This window comes from Carcharodon carcharias, chromosome 2 (genome assembly GCF_017639515.1).
Source record: "Carcharodon carcharias isolate sCarCar2 chromosome 2, sCarCar2.pri, whole genome shotgun sequence".
Classification (NCBI taxonomy): Eukaryota; Metazoa; Chordata; class Chondrichthyes; order Lamniformes; family Lamnidae; genus Carcharodon; species Carcharodon carcharias.
The window spans coordinates 111,821,279-111,848,047 of record NC_054468.1 but is presented as its reverse complement, the minus strand read 5'-3'; the positions used below and the strand labels follow the sequence as shown (position 1 = coordinate 111,848,047).

The window sequence follows — 26,769 nt, the reverse complement described above, 5'->3', positions numbered from 1 at the left end:
AATTGTAAACGGAACAACAATTTATACCGCATGAGAAAAGACTGCTGCTTGGTTGGAAAGTGAACCCTGCTTGGTAGAGGCAGTTAATTGTCAGTTATCAGTTAACTGGTGCATTCTCTATGGCAACACCTCTGCCAATCAGAGTTCACTCACCAACCAATCAGCACTCTCTTCTTATGCACTATAAATTGTAGTTCCCTTTACAATTTGGTATTTTTGTAAATTGTCCTAATGAGCGAAAGATGAAAAGCTTTGAGGGCGTGTCTTTTTTCAGCAATACTCAAGTTTTGTGCTACCAAACAACTATTTGTACACGAACAGATATAAAAGTGCAATTGTAAAACTCACCAGAGTTCAGAGGACGAAACAACAGTACAGAAAGACCACATATGCTGCAGTGCCCCAAAGCAATGAAACACTTAAATGGAGAAAAACACAACACAGGAACAAAACAACTTCCCATACAAGATGAATAAGACGTAAATTACATCCAGAACAAAGGAAAGTATTAAGAACAAAAAGGAATATTGGGTAACTACAACAGACTAGAACAGAAGGTGTTTCTTTATGAAAGGCAAAAACAACTAAAGCACACCAGAGAAACATAAGTGCAATTCACTCAAGCATCCCCACCTCCTACCAATGACACTGGAGATTAATTTATTTACAGATAGGAAAAAATTGAGCTCTATGCTGGACTCTCAGCTTGCAACACTATGATTTTCCTATTATTAAAATAAATATGGAGAAACACAGGCTGGTGAGTACATAAGCAGAAAACCAAGGCATCGCCTGGCTTGCAGCCTTAAAAGCAAAGGCCGCATTAACAGTGCGAAAATCCCTTTGTGCGATGCACATTGTAAAGCTCTGATTCATAAGAGAATTTCACATCCTCTGAGTTACCATGCGAGAAGCATCACAGAAGATCTACTCTTTAGATCAAGTGGCTCCATTGATTGTTACATTATGTAAAAGTGCGCTGCAGTAATATGATTTTAAAAAGACAAATGGAGCTCTGTAGATAAGAGTTCGAGTATAATTCATCAACTGGATGACATGCAAATGATTATTGCAGAGTTTGTGTCTGAAATTAAATTTATTACACAAAGTGCAAATAAAGTATTAAAACCATAAATGTAAGAAATCTATAATTTTTCACTTTTAATATTAAATCAACAATGCTGTAGGAAGAAAATTCCATAGATATCTACATTATTTAAATCATTGTCTCTTTAGCATAGAAATCAAGGTCCAGTTCCTCCCTTGCTTTGTTGTCCTGTTTCTAGGCACCACTGGCCAAAATTGAACCACTTTATTTTACTTCAACCGGTTTAAAACTTGCACTGTGTTTTTGCCATGGATGTAATAGCTGTATGCAGATGCCGTTGTCGTCAACACTGTAACATACCTGAAACAACAAGGCAATATGATAACCAGCTTGGAGCATCAGATCATTACCACAAGTCAGCAAATATTGCAGTAGTGTCAAAATTATTAATCTAGAGCTCATGCAAGATCTTTTTCAATAGTAAAAAGCATTCAACAAGCTGCATTTACATAGCAGCTTTAACACAGTAAAATTCCCCAAGGCACATCACAGGAGGGTAATTAGACAAAAATTGATATTAAGCCGAACAAGGAGATATGAGGACATTAAGATGGGTGATCAAAAGCTTGGTCGAAGATGCAGTTTTTAAGGAGTATCTTAAAGGATGAGAGAGAGAAAGAAATAGGTGAAGAGTTAGAGGTTTAAAAGCGGGAAGCTTCAGGGCCTAGACAGCTGAAGGTGAATAGCGGCATGAAAATAGTAAAGGATTCACAAGAACCAAGGCTGGGAGGAATACAGAGTTCTTGGAGGTTGTGGGTGGTTACAAAGATAGGAAGAAGAAAGGCTATGGGGCGATTTAATGACGAGGATGAGAATTTGAAAAGTGAAGTGTTGCTGCACCAGGAGCCAATGTGGTTCAGCGAACACAAGAGTGATGGGTGTACGGGGACAAAAGGAAACGATGTACTATTTACCTAACATTTTTATTAGAAAGCATATGTAAGCTTGCACATAAATGGACAGATGCAGAAGTTACCCTTAAAGAAATAGTTAAATAACGTTTGTATTGAATACTGAAGGGGTTGGCAGTTCCGTGAAATAATGAGGGGGAGCTGCACTGGTGGAAGTAACAGAATATAACATTCCCTCCCTGGTTTTACATTCTATTCCTCTAGAAATAAAGTCCAGTACTTTGTTTGCACTCTTTTTACGGTCTTATTAATTTGTGTTAATACTTTTAACAATCTTTATCCCAACATCTTTTATTCTCTACCCCATTTAGTTTATATAGCATTTGCATTTATATAGCATCTTTAATGTAGTAAATCATACTACAGAAGCATCAAAAAAAAATTAACACCGAGCCACATAAGGGGATTTTAAAACAGGAGACCAAAAGCTTGCTTAAAGATGTAGAACTTAACAATTGTCTTAAAAGAGGGGAGAAAGGCAGAGGTGCAGGAAGGTTGAGATAGGAAATTCCAGAGCTTAGGGCCTAGGCAGCCGATTAAGTGGCCTAGTTATTCCTTCTACCAAAACGAACTGCCTCAGTTAGCTATTTTGACTTTCATTTGCTATTTATTCCTCCCGCATTCTGCAAGCCTGTTGTCTTCCTGTAATCTGTTCCTGCCTTCCATTTTATTTGAGACATTTTTTGTCAGGAAATGGTGCTACTGAATTTGCATGGTTACTTATGGTGATTTATCATCCAGCTATAAAAGGTAGTTCTTTAAACCAGCTTATATTTCACCCCTCTTCTATTTTTACTTAGTTCTGTTGAAGGGTCATTCGGACTTGAAACATTAACTGTGTTCCTCTCCGCTGATGCTGCCAGACCTGCTGAGTTTTTCCAGGTATCTTTGTTTTTGGTTTATAAAAGGTAGTAGACCCACTTCAAGTTAGAATGTCACTTAAGATAGAAGATAGAAAACTGCCTGAATGATGGTCAAGAACTGATACAAATGGCTATCACTTGCTGACCTTTTGCATATTTGCTCCCCACGCAACAAAAATGCTTACAAAATATCAAACTGTGAAATAATTAAAATGAAACCACTAAAACATCAAAATGAACATGCAAACACTGCACTCCCACCAATCTCTCCCACTCAAACTATTTTGCTAATTTAGTCTCTCTCTCCACAGCTTCCAACACTCCACTTACTGACAGCCCCTCTCTATTTTGTTCAGTAAGGGCAACGATGCTTAACTGCTTTGTTCTCTTAGATCCTTTCCATCTTTCAAGCCGTTTTCTTTCATTCTGAATAACTTTGGACATCTCAAGGTTTCAGACTCTTCTTCAGAGCTCTGAAGTCATATTGACTTGAAAACTTAACTCTGTTTCTTTCTCCACAGATGCTGCCAGACCTGCTGAGTTTTTCCAGCATTTTCTGCTTTTATTTCTATTATGAACAGAGCAATTTTCAACATGGTAGCAGTATTAATAGAATTCATTTACTGATAGGATGAAATCTATCCAGTACTAAGTCCTGCTCACCAAGGTCCTTGCTACCCTTCACTGATTCCCTGTCAATTATTTCAAAGTGTTTCTACTTGTTTAACGATCCATCCATATTATCACCATACTCAAACCCTAGGCCTCCAGCCTCTGCTGTACTGTGAATCCCCAACTCGCCGCACACTGATGGCACAGCCTTCACCACACTCTAAATTCTCTTCCTAAACCTCACCTGTCACTTGTGCCTCTCCACACCTCCAACACCCTCCTCACAACTTACTCTTTGCCTAGAATCACAGCCACTCCAATCTTCCCCAATCCCTGCATGGTGTCCAAACTATTTCTTTGAGAAAGTGCCATGGGATGTTCTGCTATAATAAAAGATCTATAAATACAAGCATTTCTTATTTTCATAATGTTCCCAGCAAATCTTACCATAAAGTGTGAAGGAACACACTGTCCACATACTGAAAAACTGGGGCTGCCAGAGATGCAGCCACTAGCACAAGTTGAACCGCTGTGTTAACCTGCAACATAAATAAAAGCCAAAGAATTAAAATATTGCCAAATAAAATGTTAGATATAATGTAGCAACAGTGTGGTTTTTCTCTTTCAGTTTCATTACATTACTAGTGATGTCGGACAGACCATGGTGCAGGCTTATTCAAATCATTCAGTAAAAGCCAAAGCTCAGAGGTGCCAAATATGCCATGGGCAATAAAACAAAAAATTCCTCCATGATAGAATCATGAAATGTATTGAAAGGGGACACTGGGACAACACTTACAATAAATGTATCAAGACTCAAGTCCTTCAAATTCTGTATCAATTTCTGCTTTTAACATTTCAGCAAAATTCATTTCTATTTAAACACATCCATTCAAGGGGAGATCTCAATCAGTTCTTAGCCATTTCAATTTAAAACTATTTATCGTAGGATTATCGAAAACTTACTTTGTGTCTTAACATTTGTTAGTTTCTTAGTACCATTTATGAGGCTGCAATTCTTTATTACTTGGTAGAAGTAGAATACAGGAAAAAATGCCATGCAGATTGACTAGAAACTCAAGCCGAGCACAAAACAACTCCCAGCATATCAATTTTTGAAAGGAATCCAAGGTATATCCGAGTGTTAAATGTAGCAAAGGAAATAATTATGGAGATGGAGTCAGACAAATTCAAGCAATATAGTCACAGAAACTTTGAGACAGCAGGGTACAGATAGATTTGAAAAATTATAGCATTTAAAGTCCAAAAGCAAATCCGCACTTTATTAGTTAATGCTAACCAACCAATTGTTGGTACTGATTTAAATTTAGTTTGTATAAGAATCCATAAATATCATTTGAATAGGTCAATATTGGTGAAGTTATCTGGCATGGATTTAATGTATGTTCATATTTTAATGTCGATCACGTATCAGTTTTTAAAAGAATGAGATATATCTGCATTCAGTTTAAATCCTCAAAGAAATCTCGCCACATCAAGGCAGGAGGGTACTAAACAAGGAAGTATATAATCTCCATGTATTCATTTATCTGGTGATGTCCTCAGGCTTGCATCACTGATTAGTTTTGGTCACTTTACTACATACAGAGAAATACTCCATGAGTAACATAATTTAAATCCTCTCTGTGGTGGGGGTGTAAGCTTCTGATACATGATGAAGTGTTAATATGATGTGAAAAGTCAGTTCCTTTCTTCCACAGTTTTATCATCGCACCTTATGCAGGTAGTGATTGCTCTTCACTTCATGCCATGTTGCCAGAATTAAGAGCCAAAAATCCTGGCATTCTAGTAGTCTCAGTGGAGATAAATGACTCATATTCAGGTCTATTACAATAATTACGAAAAAAATACATTTTCCCATCTTTCACTCACAAGTGACTCACCAATACCTCATCAGCCACCAGAAATAGAACGTTGGCCACTCCACAAACAGCTCGGAGGATGGTAATGTATCAACTTTCACCACCAATCCAAGGTACAAAATTTATTCCTAAACTCCATCAAGTGCCCAGCTGAGAACCAAAAACGCAGAAGGCATGGAAGGACATGACAAAAATCTCAGTCACATCTTTCTAGTTGGATACAAGGTAGTCAACACTTGAACTACTAGTTTTCTTCTCTAAACAAAATTTAGGAGGGAATATTAGCTCACACTGCTGAGCAGGGGTGGAGCATGGGTTAGGGCTTGGGTAGAGGGTTCTTTAACTTAGAGTATGCAGTCTAACTATCCTGTTTCCAATAGGATCCCACTGGGTACCATTTTAACTGCTCACTGTACTAACACTGTTGAAGTGCGAGTCAGAAGCAGGAGGCTGCATCACAAATTAATGCAAGCCAACATCCCAGAACCTCAATGAGGACCTGACTGTATTTTAAGCTGGGATTCACTGAGTAAGCTCCCGGAACTCTCCTGCTCCATAAAATGCTGTTGACAGGATGAAGGGACCCTATTTTGCTCTGGATTGCCACCTCCCCAGCTGCAACATCCTATTGATATACCATCCCCACAATTTACCTGTCTACAGGCAAGTCTCCCTTTGGTGCCAGCCAGTAGCATCCAACTGCTCAAGCCTTTACTCCCACCCTCCCAGCCACTGTCACTTTCTGCATGGTTGGGGTGGACAACTGACTGGCAGCCTGCAGGTAAAGACAGGCTGTTAAAATAGCCCGGGTCTCAAACTTAGGCCTGTGAGGGTGCTTTGCAATCATCCCACCTGCCCAAAACTTGCACGAATTAAAAATCTACCACTTAGTGTCTTAAGTTAAAATTGACTACATTCATGAGTGGCAACGAGATCTGCCCATAGCAAGTAGAGAGCTCCAAGTATCAAAATTCCTTCCCTGGTTGAAATAAGCGATTGACCATAATGACTCATTGAAGGGTAAATCCCACAAGAAAGCAATTAATTACTTCGCTGATTGCACTTCTGAAAGTTACTGCTGATGCTGATTTTACTTCAGATCCAGTTAAATATAAATAAAATGTAAACCATAATAAACATAGTCAATTACAATTCACCATCAAATCAAACTTACCCACCAAAGTCTCCATGGTCTTACTGATGCCTGTAACATTTGTTTGAAGCATCTCATTGTTTCAATGGCCTGAAACCTGAGTTTCAGTACTTCCTGCTCAGCTGGGTTTTGCTCTCTCCTTTATTTTCTCTTAATTCCAACCACAAATTCAATTTTTTTTTTAAAAAACACTCAGAATTGTTATATTTTTAAGCCAGAGTTGTATTTTTTTTTATTGCCACAGGTTTTGTAGGACCTTTTTCCACCTGAAAATGTATTCATTTACTTCAAGGATGGTTTAATTGAGATGCTTAAGATGATTAAAAGATTTGATAGGGTAGACAGACCATTTCGACTGGAGGGGAAGTCCAGAACCAAATGAAATAACCTTAAAATTAGAGGCAGGTCATTCAGGAGGTGACGTCAGGAAGCATTCTCTTCTTTGCACAAAGGCTAGTGAATATCTGGAGGTCAATTAAAAATTTCAAAACTGAGACTAATCAATTTTTATTAGACAAGGATATTAAGGGTTAGGGAACTAGAGTGGGTGAATGGTGTTAAAATACAGATCAGCCATGATCTAACTGAATAAGCCTGTTCTGCCAAAGGGCTGAAAGGTCTACTCCTGTTCCTTTTGCAAATCAGAAGCAGTTATATATATATAAAACATATACTCAAGGAAAGCTCTTTTCCTATATATTTTTTTAAATAAAGCGTGCTATAGTTATTGCAGTATTGAGTAACAAAGGGTCGTACATGTCAACCTAGAAAACTGATACAAGTTGAGAACTAGCATAACTTGAAGACAGTCCTGAAAATGGATCTATAACCAAGACCACTACTTTACGGTGACAAAGTTCATTTCCATTTTCATTACATGGATTCCAAGATTTTGATAGCACATTCTGGATTCTGTGTAAATGGACATCCAAGGTTTGCCAATGATATGTTAACAAAAAGGTTGAAATGGGCCATGAGCTTGTAGCTCAAGCTTTCAGCGCCCCAAATCACCATCACTTCCATAGTCATAGATGCACATAGTAGAGAAGGTGGCCAGTCGGTCCATTGTGCCTCAACCAGATCTCTAAGAGCTATCAAGTTAGTCCCACATAAAAAATATAATCAAAGCCCTATCATAACGAGAGTGAATTACTCATCTGATCTTCCCTCCCTGAACCTTGATTGCACAAAAAATCTAAAATACGCACAAGTCTGATTTTGCAGTACATTTAGGAATTTCTGAAAGTGGATATGTGCACTTGTGTTGTGATTAATTTCCAGGGCTTTGTCTCCCACAGGAATTAAGTTTTTTAAATCTTCTGTGGTGTTTTTTTCCAGAATTGCAGAGCCATTGTATTATCCTTTCAAAGGCTAAAATGTTATCATCAGGTATCTTATAGTGGCAATGAGTGAGTTTTGCATCAGATGGTAACAGATGATGAACATAATGCAGCAGGTGTGTTTGCATGCCACTGCCTGATCTGACTGAGGTCATAATGTAAATCGCAGGTGGACCTGGGCTCTCACACATGAGCTAAAGCAAGTCCTTCCTTTGCATGCCTCAGGGGTGGAGTGGAGAGCTTGGGGGTTGGATGGAAAAGGGATCAAACAACAAATGCATCTTACCTTGCTGATAAACGTTGGTTTTAATTGAGCCGTAGCATAGCACGGGTTGAAATATTTGCTGAGAGTCCTCTGTGAGACATGAAAGTAGTTATCTAGTTGCATAAATACAATTTCACAAAACACAAACACTGTGTAACAGGTTGCACAATACAAAACAGGTGAAGAATGGGAAAAAGGGATAAGAAAGCATTTCATTTTTGTTTGCACACTAGTAAGAGAACTTCCAACTCAATGGGAGTACGGGAGGTCAAAGCAAAGTTATTTCATATTAACATAAAAGCTAAGTTCCTATGACACAATTTGGGACACAGGATTCATAGGTTGGTGTCAATTCATTGGAGTTGTCCCATTCTCTTCCAGTGAAGGAAAAAAAACTGGAAATGTCCCCACCATCATACTGTCAATTTCTTCCCAATCAAGACTCACCCTGGAGGGTTCTTGTTTACCTGGGACTGTTTGCAAAGATGGTCAGGTCATTCACACTGGCAAAAACAAGTTAGATTTCTTATAAAACTGGCCTCTTTTTACCAATGCCTCATAAATAAGGCAAAAATATTATTGCAAACCATCAGCTTCGTTCAGATATTGTAACCTAAAGAGCCTGTGTCAGCAGTAATAAATTAATCCAAAAAGGATTTGAGGGTGGTCAGGTTACAAAAAAAAGAGTATGAAGTAAAGTAAGTAGCTCAGTTAGCATCAGCACATGACAGGGCAGAGTCACAATACAAAATAAAAGGGCTAATATGCAAGCTACAATGAGAGCAAGGAGAAAGAAAGAGCGGGGGTGGGGGGGGTGGATAAGCGAGGGGTGGGGGAAGGGAAGCAGGGCAAGGCGGGGTGGGGGAGAGAACAGGGTGGAGGAGTACAGGGCGAGGTCAGGGGGGGCAGTGAGACAGAGGAGGGAAAGTGAGCAGGGGGAAGCAAATGGGGGATAGCAAGCTGGCTGAAAAAAGCAAGCGGGGGGGAAGAAAGGTGAGCGGGGGGGGGTGGCGGGGAAGAAGGTAAGAGTGGAGAAAGGTGAGCGGGGGGGGAAAGGTGAGCGGGGTTGAAGAAAGGTGAGCGGGGGTGGGGGAGAAAGGTGAGCGGGGGGGAGAAAGGAGAGCGGGGTTGGGGGGAGAAAGGTGAGGGTGGGGGGGGAGAAAGGTGAGCCGGGGGGTTGGGGGGGTGGGAGGAGACAGAGACAGTTGAGCATAAAGTTAAAATGAGATGAACAGCTTTGTTACTTACTGGCGGTGGAACCGTTCGGTATCTAATATAGAAACCAGCCGCAATCAAAATGACATCTCGCAAAAGGACCATAGCAGTAAGAGGAGCTGCAAAACAGGATTATAATGGGTATGAGGTCGAGTTTTGGTTGGGGTGGAGGGGCAGGGGATGGGGAGGCGAGTTTGGTGCGAGGCAAGGTGGAAAGTGAATCCTCTAATTTTGAAGCATTACTCCAGTTACAAGGTTGGTCATTAAAAACAACGGCCCTACTAGGAGGTCCTAAAGATGTGATCATTCAGATTTTCCCTGATGTTGTAAGCTTACTGTAAATGATATCCAGGCATTTTCACATATAACAACATTTTCGACATTCGCAGTAAATAAGCTGTCCGACATACCCCACAAAGGGCCTAAATTTGCAAATACCACTCAGAACAGCAGTCACGCAGGAGAAAGAAAAGACATAAATAGTATCACATATTGAGAAATGGAAAATGAAGCATTGGTGGTGGCAGCCGGAGTATTAAGTTCTTAAAAAGAATAGATAAGGTGAACATGAGCGTTTATGCAAATCAGGGTAGATTCTTCAAAGGATGCCACAAGTCAAAGTCAGTAGTCGCTTTAAATGTAAAAAACAACAATTCACATTCATAGAGTGCCTTTAATGTAATAAAACATCCCACGGCATTTTACAAGCCTTATCAAGCAAAGTTAGACACCAAGCCACATAAGTAGATATTAGGGTAGACAACCAAAAGCTTAGGCAAAAATATAGATTGTAAGGTGCTTCTTAAAAGGAGGAAAGAGGTAGAAAGGCACAGTAGTGTAGGTAGGGAATTTCAGAGCTTAGAGTTGAAGGCACAGCCACTAGTGGTGGATCAATTAAAATCAAGGATGGTCAAATTCAGAATTAGAGGAGCTCAGATATCTCAGAGGGTTGTTCGGCTGGAAGAGGTTAGAGATAAGGAGGGGTGAGGTCACGGATGGATTTGAAAATAATGATGAGAATTTTAAAATCGAGGCATTGCGTAACTGGGAGCCAATCTAAATCAGCAAAGTTTTGGATGATCTGAAGCTTACAAAGAATAGAACACGGGAGGTCAACGAAGGCTGCTTTGGAATAGTGAACTGGAGGTTTAGAAAAAAGTGTTTCAGCAGATCAGCTGAGGCAGGGTCAGAGTAGTGAGAATAGGTGGTTTTAGTGATGGCACAGATGTACGGTCAGAAGCTCATCTCCGGCTCAGAAAGGACATCAAGGCTGCAGACAATCTGGTACCGCCTCAGACAGTTGCCAGGGAGAGGGATGAAGTTGGTAGCTCACTTTATGATTCACCAAATACCAGAAATACATGTTTGTGCAGAACATGATAAAAGCAAAGCAGCCAAGAGATTGAGCAGCTGATTAACTTTATCACTCTTCCACATTCAGTCACTAAAGCTTCCAAGATATTGCGTTATAATTTGTTTATGAACATTCACCAGTATTTGTGGTCTATTATGACTGAATAAAAGCAGCTTGTTTTCTGCGAAATAATAAAAAACTCATTAAGAAAATAATTAGTTCTGCAAGAGGGTGGTCAGAGTGAAGGGTCTAAATGGGAGCATTAAAACCAGAATTAATGCAACTTGGGTTTCACCACTGTCACAACAGTTGGTAAAATTATAGCATCACGGACAAGTTAACTGAAAACACTAGCTAACATCCATCATTTCAGCCCCAAGAACCCACCAAAGCAAGAAGATAATCTGTCAGAAATTATGGAAAAGAAGATTCAATTACACTTCCAGGAGTATTGATAACATTGCTTAAGGTAGCAAAATGCCAACAGAACTACTGCCAAAAAATGACAATTCAGGGAAGGCTGACTTGACTCATTCCTGGGATGAAGGGCTTATCTTATGAGGAATCGTTGAACAGGTTGGGCCTATACCCATTGGAGTTTAGAAGAATGAGAGGTGATCTCATTGAAACATACAAGATCCTGAGGGGACTTGCTAGAGTGGACACCAGGAGATGTTTCTACTTGTTGGGGGCAGACTAGAACTAGAGGACACAGTTTAAGAATAAGACCACTTAAGACGGAGATGAGGAGAAACATTTTCTCTCAGAAGGTCGTTAGTATATGGAATTCTCTTCCTGAGAAAGTAATAGAGGCTGGGCCATTGAATTTATTCAAGGCAGAGTTAGACAGACTTTTGCTAGACAAGGGTGTCAAGGGATGTGGGGGAGGGTTCAGACAGCCAGGCAAATTAACACCACGACCAGATCAGCCATGATCTTAGCAAATGGCATAGCAGGCTCAAAGGGGCAAATAGCCCACTCCTGTTCCCAAGTCCAAGTCCTACAATTAAATCCTTTCAACATATGGGCCTGAATTTTTCCTGCGTCGGGCAGGCTCAGCGGGAGTGGTCGCGGTCGGCTCCACGGCGCCATTTTATGCGGGTGGGTCTATTAATGTCTGCCCAGCGTTAAGATGCAAGCCGTAGCGCTCAGTGTTACCTGTGCGGGCGGGGTGAGGAGGGAGAGTCGGCTTCAATCTCCCTGAGGCACGGAGCTGCCGCAGGGAGATTGAAGCACTTTTGAGATAAATAAATAAATGGTTTGAAAATTTAATTAAACATGTCCCCTCATGTGACTGTGCCACATGAGATGGGACATGTTTTTATATTTCAGACAATTTTTTTATTTAAGTAGTTAAAGCTTAGGAAACCTCATCCCCCTCGTGGCTGAGGTTTCCTAAAAACATGAATAATCCCGGTCACGGTCTCATCTGCTGAGAGCGAACAACCATTCATATTGCTGATCCAAAGCCAAGACCATCCAGGGAATTAGTATTTAGGAATCTTTTTGGCATCCCGTACAGCATTTTGTGGTACTCTGCGCTGTAAGTCCTCGCCTTTAATGTTCAACTAAAACAAAACTGTGCTGGAAAAATAGCAGCATTGACTTAATATCAGATTTCCGGACCAGTAACAGCGAGGACAATTTTCTTGAGTCTTTGTCTGGACTTTCTCAATGTAGTCAATGCACATTCTAACATGAAAGGATTATGAATGGAGTTTCACCAGCTTTAAAATAGGAGGAGTATGAAGTTCCTTGGTATAGCTTTTTAAAGTTATGGCATTTTTACAAACTTTCAAAATTGGGTTTCTAGCTGCTGATTTAAAAGAAATCCCTAACAGTTAAACCTGTCTGACTATAAAAAAAAATCTAGCATCCTGGGGCAAGCATTTCTGAACAGAAGTACATGGAATTTGTACATGCAGGGTGTCAATGATGGACTGTTGCAGCAATTCAGCTGCCTGAATACAATGTTCCGAACAGGAGTCATATCAGGCTCGAAATGTTAACCGTTTCCCTCTCCACAGATGCTGGTAGACCTGCTGAATTTTTCCAGCACTTTCTGTTTTTATTTCAGATTTCCAGCATCCACAGTATTTTGCTTTTATTTGGATACTGTGCACATTAGTTTAAGATGCAAAGATTTTTGACGAGAGTATGAATTTTAACAACTTGATTCTAAATGACTTGTTAGACCTTAAATATAACAGCAGTCTCATGTGGAAGTACTTTGTGAATATAGGTTCTTACTTTGGGTTTTCAGTTTCTAGGTTTCTGCCCTACATGGAAGATTTCCTATATTTAGCCTGAACATGGAGTAGGGAAGGCCATGACAGGTTGACTAAAAAGGTGAACTGGATTCTTTATCGACTGTGATGTCTGGTTCCAAAGGGACTGAGACAAATCAACCAAAGTTCTGACAAAGTGCATTTGCACGGCAACACATGGATTTCAAGATGTCGAGCTGAAGCTGGGAGGTGATAAGAAATTTATAGTTAATCAAAATATGACAAAGACTTAGTGTGCACACTGAGGCAATATTTCTAAGATCAGGGCCATCCTCTTCCAAAAAGCCTGCTATCTATTTCTAGATCACTAGGTACAACACTGCAGCACTGACATCAAGCTACATTGTTGGAGGTGCTGTCCTTTAAGTGGGACAGCAGTGTATGGAAAAGTTTGGGCATCACTATTTAAAGTTCATCCTGTGTCCTAATCAGCATTCCTTTCTTGAGCAATACCATGAAATATAACGAGTTAAGATGGTTGCATGAATTGGCTGTTTCTGGGAGCTCGCTGTGCACAACTTGGCTGCAATTTCTGCCTACGTAATAATGGATTCCCTTAAGCCTGTCCAGTATCTACAAGGCACAAGTCTGCAGTGTGATGGAATACTCGCCTGGATTAGTGCAGCTCCATAAACACACAAGGAGCGCAACACCATCCAGGACAAAGCAGCCACTTAATCAGCACCCGTCCATCACCTTAAACATTCACTCCCTCCACCACTGGCACATAGTGACAGCTCTGTGCACCATCTTCAAGATGCACTGAGCAACTAGCCAAGCTTCCTTTGACAGCACCTTCCAAACCTGTGACCTCTACCACCTAGAAGGACAGGGGTAGCAGGCGCATGGGAGCATCACCACCTCCAAATTCCCCTCCAAGCCACACACCACCCTGACTTGGGACTATATCGTTGTTCCTTCACTGTCGCTGGGTCAAAACCTGGAATGTTTATTCTAAAAGCACCTACCACCATATGGACTACAGCAGTTCACGAAGGCAGCTTCCCATCACCTTCTCAAGGGCAATTAGGGACAGGTAACAAATGTTGGTCTAGCCAGCATCCCATGAAAGAACTTTTAAAAAGAAAGTACATGTCAATAAGTAACCCTTCAGCCAAGAAGCTCTTTGGGATGTCCTGAGGAAGTGATATGGTGCTAGACGAATAGAAGTTATTTTTCTTTACTTGCAACTAGCTTCAGCTAATTTATTTACTCCTACAATCTTAAAGCTAATAACACAAAATGTACATCAGGCACTGGTGTGTGCGCCATTAGCTAGTAAAAGCAGATGAAATCTGAGGCTTTTTACATAGTTACTACTATTCAGAACCGAAGCACCTTTCTGTTACTCTGCTTCTTTTTCTGAACTTTATCCTAGAAGTGCAAGCAGAAAGAAGAGGAGTACCTGGAATGAGTTCAGCACAAGTTAGACTGACGTATAGGACGCTGATCAAAATCTTATCCGCCAATGGGTCCAGGGCACTCCCCAACGCTGATTTCTGATTAGCCCAGTTTCGTGCAATGTACCCATCCAGCTGCAACATGTAAAGAAAAGTAACAGGGTGTTAAACAGTCAATCAATAATGCTATATCAGAGAAAGGGATTACTTGAACACAAATAACTCTAAATTACAGAGACTTAAGTCATGGCTCTCTTATAATACAGCAAAATGCTTCCACATTTATGTAACTCTTTCTTTCAATTTATTTTTGATTAGTCGATTGAAATAGTACTAACACCAAAAAAACAAGCACTGCAAGACTGCTCTCAGATTCCTTGGGGGTGAGCCACTTTCTGAGGACATGAACATCATGCCATCTAAAATGGAACAAAGGTATGTTTCCCTTGAAGCCAAAGTCTAATTGCTCTGCAATCTTGAAATGAACCATGGGTTCACTTAAGGTCAGACTGCAGTTCAGATCCCTCGACTTTGTTTAGATTCAGGGGAGAATTATGTTTTTAGCCAACAGATCAATTAAGAATTATCATAAGGGGAGTTGAAACACACAGTATTGTGAGATTGTTCGATTTATTAAGAAGCCTAAGCACAGGAGGCAAAAAGTGAAATTATTCTAATAGTAAGGACTGGTTAAAGAAGTTTGAACTTGGTCATCTTCCAAAATTCTAGACTCTGGAACAATTCTGGTGGCAAATGTAACCACACTATTTAAAAAAGGAAGAGAAAAAAAAACAGAATTATAGACCAGTTAGCCTAACATCAGCAATGGGGAAATTGCGAGCATCTATTATAAAAGATGCGGTAACAGGACACTTGGAAAGCATTAACGAGATTGGCCAAAGTCAGCATGGGTTTATGAAAGGGAAGTCATGCTTAACTAATGAGTTTTTTGAGGATGTAACTAGTAGAGTAGATAAGTGCGAACCGGTGGATGTGGTGTATTTTGATTTCAAGATTTTTGATAAGGTCCCATATAAGAAGCTAGTGGGAAAAATTAAAACACGTGATTGGGGGTAATATACTGGCATGGATTGAGAATTGGTTGACAGACTGGAAACAGAGAGTGGGAATAAATGGGTCTTTTTCTGGGTGGTAGTCGGTGGCTAGTGGTGTACCGCAGGGATCAGTGCTTGAGCCCCAGCTATTCACGATATATAAATGGCTTGGATGAGGGAACCAAATGCAATATTTCCAAGTTTGCTGATGACACAAAACTGGGCAAGGTTGAGAGTTGTGAGGAGGATGCAAGGAGGTTTCAGGGTGATTTAAACAAGTTGTGTGTGTGGGCAAACACATGACAGATGCAGTATGACATGGATAAATGTGAATTCATATGCTTTGGTGTGAAAGCAGAAAGGCAGAGTATTATTTAAATGGTGATATATTGGGAAATGTGGATCTGGGTGTCCTTGTACACCAATCAATGAAAGTAAATAGGTAGGTGCAGCAAGCAATTAGGAAGGCAAATAGTATGTTGGCCTTCATTGCAAAAGGAATTGAGTTCAGAAGCAGATATGTCTTACTGCAAATATACAGGGCCTTGGTGAGACCACACCTGGAGTATTGCGTGCAATTTTGGTCTCCCTACCTAAGAAAGGATATACTTGCCATAGAGGGAGTGCAGCGAAGGTTCACTAGGCTGATACTGGGGATGGCAGGACTGTCTTACGAGGAGAGATTAGTTCGACTGGGCCTGTATTCACTAGAGTTAAGAAGAATGAGAGGGGAACTGATTGAAACGTATAAAATTCTAACAGGGCTAGATTCAGTGAGGATGTTTCCCGTGGCTGGGGAGTCTAGAACCAGGGGCCACAGTCTCAGGATATAGGGCAGGCAATTTAGGACTGAGATGAGGAAACATTCCTTCACTCAAAGGGTGAAATTCTCTACCACAGAAGACTGTGGAGGCTGGGTCACTGAGTATATTCAAGAAAGAAATTAATAAATGTTTGGATATTAGGGGCACCAAGGGATATGGAGAGAAAGCGGGAACATGGCATTGAGGTAGGGGATTAGCCATGATCATATTGAATGGTGGATCGGGCTCGAAGGGCTGAATGGCCTACTGCTGCTCCTAGTTTCTATGTTTGGAAGAAAATTACATCCAGCTTACAGCCATTCAAATGCTTTTTATCTGTTTTACACTGTTTAATAATTGAATGGGATTTGATACAAATCTAGAGATAGTAAGAGGCAGGGCCAGAAGTTGATGTGCCTCAATCAGTAACACACTCGCCTCTGAATAATTGGATTCAAGTCCCACTCCAGAAACCCAGGCACAAAATCTACTTTAACGTTCAATGCTATAACGAGGGAGTGCTGCACTGTCCAAGTTGCCACCTTTCAGATGAGACGTTAAACAGAGGCTCTGCGTGTCTTCTCAAGTTGAGATGGAATAACTATTTTGAAGAGTACAGGAATTCTCCTGAGTGTCCTGGCCAATATTTCTCCTTCAAACAACTTCAATAAAACACATTACCTGGTTATCATAATATTGCTGTTTATGGTTCTTTGCAACATGCATGCATATTGACAGCTTTGCTAAATTGGTTTGTACACTTCAAAAATTCTTCATTGGCTGTAAAGCTTGGAACATCCTGCAGTTGTGCAAGGTGCTGTAACAAGTACAAGTTCTCTTCTGATCACTTGTGAAAATTAACCCAAATTAGGTGTGACAGGCCAAATTTGTCTGGTAAGTTTACAAAGAATAGAACATGCTTTCCTATGAGCAGTAATAGTCAAGAAGCGTTATAAAAAAAACATACTACACCAAAAGGTAAGGAAGTATGTAACAGAGACAATCAATTCTTTTAACATGTTGGAGTGGATTTTCCACCCAGTAGCAGTGACAGAAGATCCAACACCTTGAAGCGGTGAAAAATCAAGGCTCTTATTTGGTGCATGTTAGAATCTACAATGAACATGGACATTCTGATTCTTTAATAAAAGTAAGGGGAACGTGTGCTTAATTTTGAAATCTGCTTTCCTTTCTGCATTTTGGAATTCATTTTTTGTTTGTACATTTTAAAACTTTGTTGCTCCAGTAATATCATTAAGTGGCAAAAAAAAGTTTTAGTTCATTTTTCTTTTAAAATTGCAGACTACCAAATAAGGATTTAAACCTACTGAGCTAAGTCAGCAGCTGTTGGTAGCACATTTAGTACATAAATAGCTTGCAAACAAGGTCCTATGATCGTGGTTCATTTTTAAAAGGGTCCAAAGCATACTCCCCTATACAAATTCAAAATTTTCCACAAATATTTATACATAATCCCCACTCACCCAACTGCAACAATTATATAATTCAGATAGGCTCTCTTCCCCCAAATTCTAGATGTTCCTCCCCTCCCTTCCCCCAACCCCACCCCACCCACCACCAGTAACGCTCTCATCTTTCAGCTTCCCTTTTCCCATCCCACCCCATGGCCCCAGGGTTTTCTTCTCTACCCTCAAGCTTTCCTCTCTCCCCTCACCCCACAAGTGCTGGCTCCAGACTTTCCTCTCCCTCCATCTTTCTCTCTCTCCCTCCATCCATCCATCCATCTCTCCACCACCCCCTCCCTCGGCTTCCCTAAAATTCGAGCTCATGGACTCTCTCCACAGCACTGCTCCAAACTCCCACTGCGATTTTGAATGTCACTGCAACTGCGCGAGGTAGGAGTCCAAGAGCATCGTAGATTTTCATTCAACAGGTGTCGGGTGAGTGCCCATTAAATCAGCATCAGTGGAATATTAGTATGAACGCCATGGACGCAAGAAAGCTTATCAGACAGGATGGACTACCTATACCAGGCCAGTGTCCTCATAGAGAAGATGAATAGGACAGTGGGGGTGGATTTAAACTGATGAAGCTTTGAAGGAGAGCAAGAGGTTAACATGATACATACAAAAAGGAAAATAAAAAAAAGACTCTCAAACCTCAGGACATCGCAAGGCATTTTATAGATAATTATGTACCTTTGAAATGTAATCGCCATAAAGAATGAGAAAATAAGAAAATAAATGACGGAGGAATAAGCTTAAAAGTAAGAAAATAAACATTCTGAAGTCTAAGTTACAATGTTATTATGTAAATACGGTACACGAAGCAGTGAGGAATAAAGAACTGGACTTGGGTTAAGCAATTAACTAATCTAAGGAGATATTAAATGCTTTGCAAAGGGATATGAAGGAACTATGACTCCAACCAGTGGAGAGTGCCCCCCCGCGATTCCCATTGACTCCCGTTTTTCCAGGACTCCTAGATGCCACACTCAGTCAAATGCAGCCTTGATGTCAAGGGCAGTCGCTCTTGCCTCACCTCAGGAGTTCAGCTCTTTTGTCCATGTTTGAACCAAGGCTGTAATGAGGTCAGGAGCTGAGTGGCCCTGGCAGAGCCCAAATTAGGCCTCAGTGAACAGGTTATTGCTAAGCGAGTGCCACTTGGTAGCACTGTTGATGACCCCTTCCATATGCCCAAAGATCTTCTGTTCAGTGAATTGGCCACTGAGTCATGACTCCCTCGATGTCCATACTTCTGCTACAAGGATACCTGCAAGCAAGAAATGAAGTTGGCTGACATTGACACTTGACAATTAGGAGTCAGTCGTTGACAGCCCATGACCTCTGGAGGCTCTGTTTGGAAGGGCATCGAGAGAGGCGAGCAGAAATGAAAAGCTGAGTTGGTTGAGAACAGAGCCCACAGAAAACAGAGGTAAGCAAAACCTGCACCTTCTCAGCCCACTATCTTCCACTGCAGCAAATGTGGTAGAGATCCTGAACCACACCATGGGATGCTTAACACAGTTGACCACTATGGGGCAAACCATTGTCTTACGAGATGGAAGGCTGCTACAAAGATAGTAGAAGACATTAGGAAAGTAGATTTTCACACTTTGAGCCAAAATGTATTTATTATCAAATGTAAGAGAAAGTTGAAGTGAAAAATCACACAATTCAGCAAAATGAACCCAAAAAACATTTGCAACAATGTTAATAATAGAAAAAAAAAGTCAATGCATATTTGGGTCTGTTAAGCGATAAGTTGAATAAGATTTAGGCATGGTAGATACAGTAAACGGATTCTTCACATCAACTTTCATCAAGGAGGATAGTAGATAAATTCCAGTCATAGCAAATGGAGCTATGCATTTAAAGTTAGGAAAACTGTATTATGCAAAACCTAGAAGCACTAGATAGTCACACCCCTCCTGGGCCAGATGGAATACAGCCTTGATTCCTCAACGAAGTAAAGGAGGAAATTAGTGAAGCTTTAGATGATGCTCTTCAAAGAACTATAAATACTGGAAAACATCCATATTTGGTATATAGTTCCAATATTTAAAAAAGGAGCAAGGTATAATCCTGATAATTGGAAGTCCATTACTCTACCATCTATAACAGTAAAATATTTGAGAGTGTTCAGCAAGATGCTGTAAATGAGTATTTAAAGAACACTGACATTAGAGGGAATTGCTGAGCATGGCTTTAAAACTAATAGCCCATACCTTGCAAAGCTATTAACTCCTTGAGGTAGCTAATAAGCTATAGGATATCATTTATATGTACTTTCACCTTATGTGAAACTAATTTTACTCTAAAGTGGCCTTGCTCTAATTTCATTACGTCTCCTTGATGTAAATTCCTCCACCAGGTGAAATTGTTTCTCTAATGAATCCCTTCTTTACCCCCCATTTTAAATACCTAGCAGATCACTCCTCAACCTTCTAAACACAGGACCAGGAACCTGCCCTCAGAATTTAACTCATTCAGTCCTGTTATCATTCCGCTGAATCTGCACCTTACCTCCTCCACCCTACATCCTCTCAGAATGTCAGGATTCCATCAAAGACAGAACAATCCCCCTCCAAGGTCTCTTCCCCATTCACTGTAAGGGAGCTGCCTGGACTCCAGCTGGGTGGCTCCCCATGCCAGCACAGTGGAGACCAGGAACAGGGTACAATAGGGAGGTCAGAACTGAAGTCTCAAGCACAATATAGTACGGGTAGCAAGGAACGATGTACAAATACTGGAAAAGTGAAATAAAAACAGAAAATGCTGGAAGCATAAAGCAAGTCAGGCCAAATCAGAAAAGAGAGTCTAATATTTTCAGGTCAAGACAATTCTGATAAAAAGTTACACTTTAAATATTTACCAATCTTTTCTTTACAGATGCACACTACTATATACTTGCAGCACCTTTTGGTTTTATTTTTTGCTGCAATACATTGAATAATTTTAAGCAAATTATTTTTTTCCCAAAAGACTTCTTCACTAGGTTTTCAATTTTTTTTATATACTGCTTAATAGTTTTAATAATTAAACTTTTTTGTAGTTGAAGGAAAGGGGAGCAGGTCATACAAAAATGAAACAAAACATTAAACTTTCAGAGTTACATCCCATTTTATTTGCATGCTGTGAATACAAAATCATAATCCTATTTTGCTAACAAAATGGGGCCTCTGCTGCATGCTTTAAGATTTAATTTACCTAATACAATATTAGTGACCAAAACATCCACTCTTAGTTCTTATCATTTCCACCTAATCCAGTAGAAGCTTCAACAATTCAAAAAAACCAAGGCCAGTCATTTCCCGTCATCAAGGGCTTGAAAACAGCTTGGACAGATCTCTCATTGATATATACCACATTCTTAGTGGTGGAATGTGCTTTTTTAGAGCCATCCCTAGTTGGTACAAACTCCTACAAACACTTTAATCACCACTGCTGTATCTCTTCATAATGGCACAGGAATTTCAGAAACCCACCTCCTCCCCCAAAGGCCACACTTCCACAACTATGACAGCAACCTTAATTCCAAGCATGTCTGGTTATCATCTCTACAATGACCCAATGTAAAGCTATTTCTTTTATTCTTTACACAGTGGGCAGCTTCCCTATTGCTCGGTAGTTAGGAGCTCAGTCTGGTGCAATAATAAGCTAAATGGACTAAAAGGTTTCTGGTTCTTTACACAGTAAACATTCAAAACTTGGAAGAAAGGTCACTTGGGTCAGGTATTTGTGGATTACTATCCTAGTGAGACTCAGTGCATTCAGGAGAACAGTGGGGGGGTGGGGGGGGGGGTCTCCAGATTGACAATTAGGTGGCCAATTTTCCAACTGGTAGTGCAAGGTATCAGTAGGCCATGGTAAGCGGAATGGATCACATGTGGATGCTGCCTTAGGCCTGGAAAAAAACACGTTTGCATCCTCCAGAGCCCCAAACACTCCTTCCAGGTAAAACAAATGTACCTGTCTTTCATCCAGCTTACAGTACTGTATATTGCTCACGACACAATCTCCTCTACAAGGAAGCCAAACACTGATTAAACACCTCACTTCAGTATTGGAGTGTGACCCTGAGCTTCTGACCGCTTTCTACCTTTCTCTCCATCCTCCTCCCTCGGCCTCCTTGGCTCCAGAACCAAAGCAGGTAGGTGGAATTAAGATGCAGAGCAGCCATGATTTAAATGAATGATGGAACAGGTTCAAGGCGATGAATGGCCCACAGCTGCTCCCATGTACAATTCAAACATGAGGCACTTCCTATTAGGAATTTTCTCTCTGTAACATTGAGTCTAACTTTAGACCTTGACGACCACACAGTGAGGTTTAGATCAAGACACGTGGCCAACTTAAGACAGGTTTGGGAATTGGATGCAAAATTCATCACCCAACTTCACCCATCCCAGTTCATCTGCTGCTGATGGCCTTTGTTACCTCTACACTTGACTATTCCAATGCACTCCTCTCTGGTCTCCCACATTGTAACGTCTAAATTTGAGGTCATCCAAAACTTTGTTACCCATGTTGTAACTTGCACCAAATTCCTTTCCTCATTGACCTACATTAGTTTCTGATCAAGCAACATCTTGATTTTAAAATTCTGATTCTTGTTTTCAAGTCCCTTCTTGGCATCGCCCATCTCTATTTCTGTAATTTTCTTCAGCCCTAATAGCCCTCAGATATCCGCACTCCTCTAATTCTGGCCTCTTGTGCATCCCCAATTTTAATTGCACCGCCATTAGTGGCCATGCCTTCAATTGTCTAGGTTCAAGCTCTAAAATGCCGTCCCTATACCTCCCTACCTCACTTTAAGACACTCCTTAGAACCTGCCTCTTTGACCAAGCTTTTGGTCATCTAATTCTCTTTCTGTAACTTGGAGTCATACTTTGTTTTATAATGCTCCTGTGAAGCACTTTGGAATGTTTCGTTACATTAATGGCATTATTTAAACGTAAGTTGTTGCTATTGAATGGTGGCGGAGGCCTGAGGGACTGCATGGCCTACTCCTGCTACTAATTCTTATGTTACTATGAGAAAATCAGAGCCACTAGCTACGGTTATCTGTCCTATTTATTAGATGTTCAAATTAGCACTGTCCAGATAGTGGCCAATACCAAACTGCCGCCTTCGTAACCATGAAAAGGAATCTGATTGATAAGTCCGGGCACTGTAAGTCATGCTTTACAGTAAGTCGACTTAGATTAATTAGGTGTAATCTATCTATCTTCTTTGGTCATAGCACAAAGAGATCAAGAAGTATTGCTTCACAATAGTAGGATTGCTTTAAAAAAGTGAGTGGGGCCAGAGGAAAGTGAAAAACATCAGAAGAAGAGTATTTCTATTTCTAAGGAGCTCATTTGCAGCAGATGTGATTTATTATTCAACAGACATGCTACATCAACAGATACATTGCATTAGAAGTTACACTTTAGTCCCTGGGAGTGAGCGCTGGCTTATGGGAGGGGTTTTTCACAGTAAAATTGAGGAAAAGTGTCTGGTAAGAGCTTGAATCATAACAGACTTAAACAGGCATTGCTGTTGTCCTAATTCATCTGGCAAATGTCCTCTCTGTGTAAAATCCACTTGTGAAATAAAGGCACTGGAGGACACAGGAACAGAAGTAAACAATCTTACCCCTCAAGCCTCTTCTGCCATTCAACGAGATCCTGGCTGACCTGCAACCTAACTCCACATAGGAGGGTTTCAAGTTAGAGCCTGTCATGCAGATTATTTTCAACGGCAGCAATTCTTTGGTGGGAGAGGGAGAACAGAGAAGCTGGCTGATCAAAGGGAATTACCTCGCAGGCACCTGTCGCATTTATTATAGACCAATCACATGCACAACTTGCAGGTCAAATTTTATCTACAATAAGTTATACAATCAGACAATAGGACACATGGCAGATGTGACAGAAAGATGGATCTGTAATGAACTGCAAACATTTCTCAAAATAACAGATGGCATGGGTGGAAAACCTCATCTATTAATTCCACCAAGATGTAGCACACACAGGATCCTCTTCTAAACCATCAATAAAGTTATTTTTGGCGGGGTCAGCCTCAAACCTATAAACCTGTCAAAACCTGTTTCCGGAATCTGAAAGCAAAATTAGTGATGGCAACACTGAACTGTAAGGTGCAATTTGTTTAAATATATATTATCATTTGCTTTATCAAATCTACTCACAACAACTTGTATCCCCAGCCTGCAATATAAATTCAGAAACCCTGTTTTCACAAATCATAATAGATCATAATGCTGGTGTTAAAATCTTCTCTCTCCTGGCTAATTACAGAGCCTGGTTATGTTGCCTCAATAATACGGTTACTAATTCGAGCAGCGCATTTTTCCCAACCCTTAAAAATGCAGCTTCTGAGAAAACTGGTAATCCATTTTAGAGTCACTTGCTTAACCATTTCTCTTTTTCTGTTAAGGCTAAAGAAGTATTATTAACCCTGAAGATAACCATGATTCCATCTTTCTGGTTGGTTATAGCCTGCCAGCCCTTGCTTATCCCAGGCATTCAGCTATCAAAGCAGGTTACATTCCAAGAGCTCTGCTGGAGCAATGCATATCTACAACAAAAGAAACAAAGCAGTCAGATGAAAGACACAAAGTACATGCCCAGAATCCACACAGACTTACAAATACATGCACTTACGAACACATCCACCAGAAACCGCTTTACAACGCATGGGAGTGCTTTTTATAGCAAACAGCAGGGGGGTTAAAAGCCATCTGAATCATACAGTCTATAAAACTGGGACAGCTACATAGCTTCTGAAGGCAGTGTGCTACAGATATCCAGGCATTTAGTCCTCCAATTGGTTTGGTAAGTGCAACAGTTATTTAATGACTATTAACAGAAACTAAAAGCTTTAATGATTACATATTGTACTATTTTGCAGATGTTCAGGCCTTTTCTATAATGCTTTAGATCACAAATTAAGAAAAAATTGAAACTATATTACTCATGATTGCGAACGATTTCACATTTGTGGGAACAGCACTTAATCTTCAATGGATGTGGACTATTTAGTTTTAATCCAGATGCACTGTAAAATAACAAGCACTGTCCAAGTTGAACAGTTAACTACAGTGAGTTTAAGAAAAAAATTTAAAACCTAGTTCTTCCGATTGTTCAGTTAACTAAATATTCAGGGAAAGGATTCAGTGTATACTCTAGCAATCATTGTAGAATAATCATAGTTGTCAAACTGTTTTTGTTGGATGTATTTTAATTTCAAGAACATTTATAAAAGGTTAAAAATATCGTTACTTTCCCCTTCAAAAATTTAACGATTTCTAATGGATGACAGTGAAGAAAGCAAGTCTTGATCTCTACAGGAGACTGGCTGGCCTGGGTATGGGATAACAATTCCCTTCTCTGCAAACCTGCACCTAAATGCTGTTTGCACCAGTTTAAAATTTAGATCACTATCCTGATTACAGTATGTTTTAAAAGTTAACACACCTGCAATTTGCATGTCTAAATGTCAACCAATAATCCAACCATATCATTTACACTCTGGCAGAAGTTTATTAAAACCCAGAGTGAAAAAGTTCAAAATCCTATCCTTACAGTATAAAGACTAGTCTTGAGAGCATCGTGCTCGATTCTGCCATGCATTGTAAAACTTACCAAGTTTTGGAGAGTTAAAGATGTGAACAAGTCCAACAATATTCTTATGAATTGAGTTCTTTTCAACTATTGGAATAAAATATTTGGACAGGGTGCAGTAATCAAAACCCACTCATTTTAACCTCTCTTTTATAGGCACATAGAGTGCAAAAAAATGCTAAGTTGATTATCCAAGTAGTGATTTGAGGTGAAGGGGACAGGGCAGAAAGGGTGGGGTCATTTGATAGTGATTGGGGATGTAAGTAATTGTTGTTAAACTGTGGCAGCATCTTGGAAATCCATAACCTTAGGTCTTGCAAACCTGTGTCTGAATTCTGGAGAAGTGAGCTGTGTCCTCAAGAGGACAAAACACGCGCTTCATAATAAATTAGTGAATAGTATGGATTTTTCAATTGTTTTCAATAGACATTCTGCTGACGATTAATAACAAATGTCAGCTAAGCTGGTTTTACAAATCTCAAGTTTACATCGTACACAAATTTTAACATGTCTTCAAGTGAAGTGTGCAAAATCAATCATTCTGTAGTTACATACTAAATACTGCAGAAATTATAAATTTACAAAACAGAAAATATCTTAAAATGGGACAAAACAGTGCTAAATTTAAAACTGGAGCAAGTTAAAAATTTATTTGGGCTAGTTAAAAATAGAATAGTGACAAATACAGCCTACCTCAAAGTTTAATTATGATCTGTTTCAGGAATTGTTTTCGATTTTTTAAAAAAATGGACGTGGCAGCTCTTTTCTTCCTAATAATGGAGGTGGTATTTTTACTTCTGAAAATTAACGGTTTACCAGTTGACCAGCCTGATCATTCACTGTTCTACTATGTGAAAACACACTCCCAAAACGATACCCAGCTTTATCTGTCAAGTAAGAACATCAGTAACATACCAGTCAATACCTTCCAAAATTTCAGTGCCCTGGAAACACTCGACCTGTCGCACAACAGTCTGACTTACAACAGCCTGCCCTGTGGAACCCTGCTCATAGCAACATTAAGGAATCTGAACACAGCCAGCAATCAACTTACAACTGTCCCACCCTGCCTACCTGCAGCTCTCGAATTTCTTGATTTGAGCAAGAACATCATCCGACAGATTACGTTTTCAGAGTTTACAGGGCTTTACAATTTAAAAATTTTACTTTTAAGTCACAATAAAATCTCAGAAATTGTCTCTTCAGGGACAGTGCTGGGACAACTTGCTTCTCTGGATCTGAGCTACAATAACTTTACAAAGTTGCAATGGGGATTTCAAATGCCTAATCTCACCGTGCTAAGACTTGAAGGGAACCCATTGCAACAGCTCAACGCATACGAATTCTCTCGTTTCCCCAAGCTTCATTACCTAAACCTGTCCATGACGTCCTTGGAAGCATGCAATTACAAAGTATTTGCCTCTGGAATG

General features: G+C 40.1%; 1 protein-coding gene across 1 annotated transcript in view; it reads right to left on the bottom strand.

The window, feature by feature from the left end:
* Positions 1-1,077: 1,077 nt before the first annotated feature.
* The window catches only part of crls1 (cardiolipin synthase 1), a 93,581-nt gene continuing 67,889 nt past the window's right edge, over positions 1,078-26,769 (bottom strand). Inside the window, exons 3-7 of the mRNA XM_041208381.1 lie at positions 14,398-14,527; positions 9,384-9,469; positions 8,157-8,225; positions 3,942-4,033; positions 1,078-1,408 (exon numbers count right to left, since the gene is read on the bottom strand). Of these exons, the coding sequence (XP_041064315.1) occupies positions 1,318-1,408; positions 3,942-4,033; positions 8,157-8,225; positions 9,384-9,469; positions 14,398-14,527 (468 nt within the window). The 3' untranslated portion in view covers positions 1,078-1,317. The remainder of the gene's footprint in view (positions 1,409-3,941; positions 4,034-8,156; positions 8,226-9,383; positions 9,470-14,397; positions 14,528-26,769) is intronic.